The sequence below is a fragment of the Rhinopithecus bieti genome, unplaced genomic scaffold (genome assembly GCF_001698545.2).
Source record: "Rhinopithecus bieti isolate Rb0 unplaced genomic scaffold, ASM169854v2 scaffold_12605, whole genome shotgun sequence".
In the NCBI taxonomy this organism is placed as follows: domain Eukaryota; kingdom Metazoa; phylum Chordata; class Mammalia; order Primates; family Cercopithecidae; genus Rhinopithecus; species Rhinopithecus bieti.
Genome location: NW_016807279.1, coordinates 785,499 through 789,614, shown reverse-complemented (window position 1 = coordinate 789,614; position 4,116 = coordinate 785,499). Strand labels below are relative to the sequence as shown.

The window sequence follows — 4,116 nt, the reverse complement described above, 5'->3', positions numbered from 1 at the left end:
TCACAATTAAATAAAAATAAGATTACTCCCATTTACAGACAAATACAAAAATTTACAATCAGAATAATAATTTCCTAATAAAGTGGGTACAGTGGCTCATGCCTGTAATTCCAGAACTTGGGGAGGCCAAGACAGGTGGATTGCTTGAGGCCAGAGGTTCGAAACTAGCCTGGGCAACATAGCAAGCCTCGATCTCTACAAAAAAATTTAAAAATTTAGCTGCGTATAGTAGTGCACACCATGGTCTCAGCTCCTTGGGAGGCTGAAATGGGAAATCCATTGAGCCCAGAAATTCAAGGCTGCAATGAGTTCTGATCTAACCGCTGCACTCCAGCCTGGATGACAGAGTGAGATCCTGCCTCAAATCAAATAAAATATGATATAAAATAAAATAAAAAAGTAGAAATTTCCCAATACACATAGGTACAGAAATTTAGCCCATTTCCATTAGAACAGAAATATGAAGCTTTTAACAACGTTCTACACCAGTAAGTAGAGAAGAGAATGGGCTGTGGATGCTTCTGAGTCTGGTCTTGCCCACAAAATACATTTTGCCACAGAAAGAGGATTGTGTAGAAGGTAGTTCCAAGGTGATTTTTTCCACATAGCTGATCTGGTTTATTGAGAGCTTCCACTTCGCATGTTCATAAAGCAAACAGATTCTAGGAGTTAATTGGAGACAAGGCAGCAAATGGTTAACCTTTTTAATGGTAAAATCCAAACTGATTTTCTGAGTTCTTAACTCTCTTATAACAGACATTTAGAAGTATCTAATTCTTGAACTCAAAATTAACCATAATTTTAAAATGTGCCTATTGAGTAGACATTGATTTGTGATTATACATTTTGTCACATAAATCAATAAAGCTAAATATAAAAATGAAAATGAACAGAAACTTTTGAATTAGGTACCACATGGTGCAATCTATATGCCGACATGTGTGCTATGCATATGCTACTTGTGATTTATTAATTTATACTTATTTATTTATATAACTCAGTATTTAAGATTACTGTATTTTAGAAGTAGAGGAAATCTGAAATTGTTAGTCCCCCCCACTTTATTATTGTGCTATGGAAACAAGCCTGGAATGATTGAAATTTTCCATAGATGAACAGAATCAAATAATGATAATTTAACATGGAGATCAATATTATGTTTAGTTTTATACAACCAGAAAGTAAAAGTAAATACAGCACATCTTTGAACATGGAAATACCAATGAGTTATGGTGTTTGGCCATCGAGTTCTGAAAGTCACTGTGGCCTTGTATTTACAAACATTAAAGATAAAATTATTATCCAAAACAGTAATGTCCAATAGTTTATTAATAAACATTTTAGATAGCTGTAAAAAACATTGTGTTCTCTAGAGTTCATGAAAATTATGAGCTTAATTTCAATCCAACAGAAGTAATTCTAAAAACTCTAATGTTATGATGATAATAATTTGGCTAAGAAATTCAAACTATTGACTAGCAAAAATACGGATAAATTGTAATATACGAGCTTCAAAGAATAAATGCACAGTTACAAAACTTGATATAGCAATTTATTTTTAAAAGACATTTGAGGAATCACCAAATAATTTCAAAATCATTATTAGAAAATCAGCAATGAAATCTGAGGCTATTGGTATGACAAATCCTGTTTCAGGCCTTGTTGATCTAGAGTTACTTGCACAACCAGAATTTGCCAAAACAGGAAATAGGTGTTTCATATATATGGCTCTAACCTTCTCTCTCTCCACCTTCCTTCTGTCAGCAGATGAAACAAATACTTCATCCTGGTCTGAAAACCACTGGTAAGTGATAACGCCTTTATTTCAAGGTGAACAACACATTTATACCTTCTCAATGATAAAGTGATATATTCAGTATATTGTATCTATGATTTTCCAAAGTTTATTGATAACTTTTAATGAGAGCAATTATCATAACATATTCACTTTAAGCTGAGAAACTAATATATAGACAGCTTTATTATTCCAAAAGCACTTTTATCCAATTTGATTTTTAAATAAATTTTACCTTTCATTCTAAAGTAATATAATTATTTCCCATGTCTATGACTTTTGGAAACAATTATACTAGAACTATTTTAATAGAAAATCAAAATTATGAATATATGTGTGTGCATACTTTTACATCAGTAACTTTTACTAATATTAAAACATACAGCTATATGAGAAGCCATAGCAAAAGTTTTAAATTGGTTAAAACAAAATTATAGCACTGATCTCGAGATTAAAAAGTATTTTATGAAAGACCATCAACATAAAATGCAGTTTACCTCATGAAATGCACTCAGATTACAAAATAAAACTAAACTTATAAAAGGTTTTCAGTCAAAAGTCAATCTACTCAGTCACGTTTATGTATGTAATTTAAATATAATATCTATCGTGCATATTTCATCTAAGGAAGCAATTTCCACATACAGCTTTATATTCTGTAGCACATTAGAAGTGATTATGAAGAATCAGATATTAGGAGACCACAGAACTACCTAATGACAACATGAAAGGGGTTACTTACCACCAGACAGAAGATTTTAAAGTAAAATGCTTTTCTTCCCTGTGGCTAAATGCTATCCAGGAAACTCTGGGAGTATTTACAATAGCCATAGAAGATCCGGTGTTGCCTCTTCTGCTAGTTAAAACCAAATCTAGAATGTTTGCCTGTATGACTAAGACCTCTGAAAGCGGATCAGAAGAAATTAAATTGATGACAAGTTTCAAGCGTGGGAGTTACCCTACATTGATGAGTTGTGAGGTAAATTGGGGTTTCTGATTTGTAAGAGACAGGGATGAATTGGAAGGAAGAGCGTCAGAATTCTCAAGTAATGTAAATCTGATATTGCTGTGAATTTCAGTTATGTTATTTATTGAATTCAAGTAAAAGGGAGGGAATTCATCCTTGAAAAAAAGTGCTTCTCAAGAAATGCAAGACAGCTATTCTTATTTGGATATCTTTACAAATTTCTTACTTGATGAAATATAGCAGTTTTGCAAACTTTGCATATTGGCATAGGCTGCTTTCTGTATCACAGATACATAATAAGATGAAAGAAAGTGATCAGAAAAAGATTAGTTATTAAATTTTAAGAAAATATTGCATCAAATACTTTTCTGTGCTGTGACTAATATATAAATGTGTCTATACCTATAGTGCATGCATTATACTCACATGTATTAATGCTTTTGACATCTTTTCTAATCCACATGATCCTTTAAAATATTTCTGTAATCTGTTCTCCCTCCTTTGTTTTTTAATGCTGAGATGTTTGGTCTGTCTCTTACATTTTGTATTTACCTCCATCGATTGATTTATCTATTCCTACAATAATATTAAATTTCGTCAACAAAGGTTTGAAGTCTATCTTAATAACTAATATGAAAAGATAATCCAATTAATTCTTCTTTACTTTATTTGTTTGTTTATTTATTTGAGATGGAGTCTCACTCTGTCTCCCAGGCTGGAGTGCAGTGGCACAATCTCGGCTCGCTGCAACCTCCACCTCCCGGTTTCAAGCGATTCTCGTGCCTCAGCCTCCCCAGTAACTGGGATTACAGGCATGCACCACCGCCATGCCCGGCCAACTTTTGTATTTTTAGTAGAGATGGGGTTTCACCATATTGCGCAGGGTGGTCTCGAACTCCTGAGCTCAGGCAACCCACCCGCCTCGGCCTCCCAAAGTGCTAGGATTACAGGCGTGAGCCACTGTGCCCAGCCAATTCTTCTTTTAAAAGTTTACTGTTATTCATAAGCCACTTAAAATTTGTATTGGAATTAAAATAAACAATTAGGTTAGTTTAGGATTGATATCTTAACCTTAACATGTACCATTTAAAAGCATTACAAAACTCTCAATTTATTCAGAACTTCTACTATGTTCTTTATTAAAGTTTTAAAATTTTCTCCAAAAGGATTTTATTTTTTTTGTTGTTTTCCAGATACTGTATAGTTCTTTTAACTGTTACAAGTGTTTCTTAAATCTTATATTCTAGTTGAGTATTTCCAGTAATAGAAATGGCATTTTTGTAAGTTGATAGTGCATCTAGCAAAATTGTTTATTTTGGTGTGTTCTCCAGATAGACGTTCGCATCATTTAAAA

General features: G+C 32.9%; 1 protein-coding gene across 1 annotated transcript in view; it reads left to right on the top strand.

Annotated features, from left to right (window-relative positions):
• The first annotated feature begins 1,679 nt into the window (after positions 1–1,679).
• The window catches only part of CRISP3 (cysteine rich secretory protein 3), a 17,699-nt gene continuing 15,262 nt past the window's right edge, over positions 1,680–4,116 (top strand). Inside the window, exon 1 of the mRNA XM_017881105.1 lies at positions 1,680–1,804. Coding sequence (XP_017736594.1) covers positions 1,768–1,804 — 37 coding nt within the window. The 5' untranslated portion in view covers positions 1,680–1,767. The remainder of the gene's footprint in view (positions 1,805–4,116) is intronic.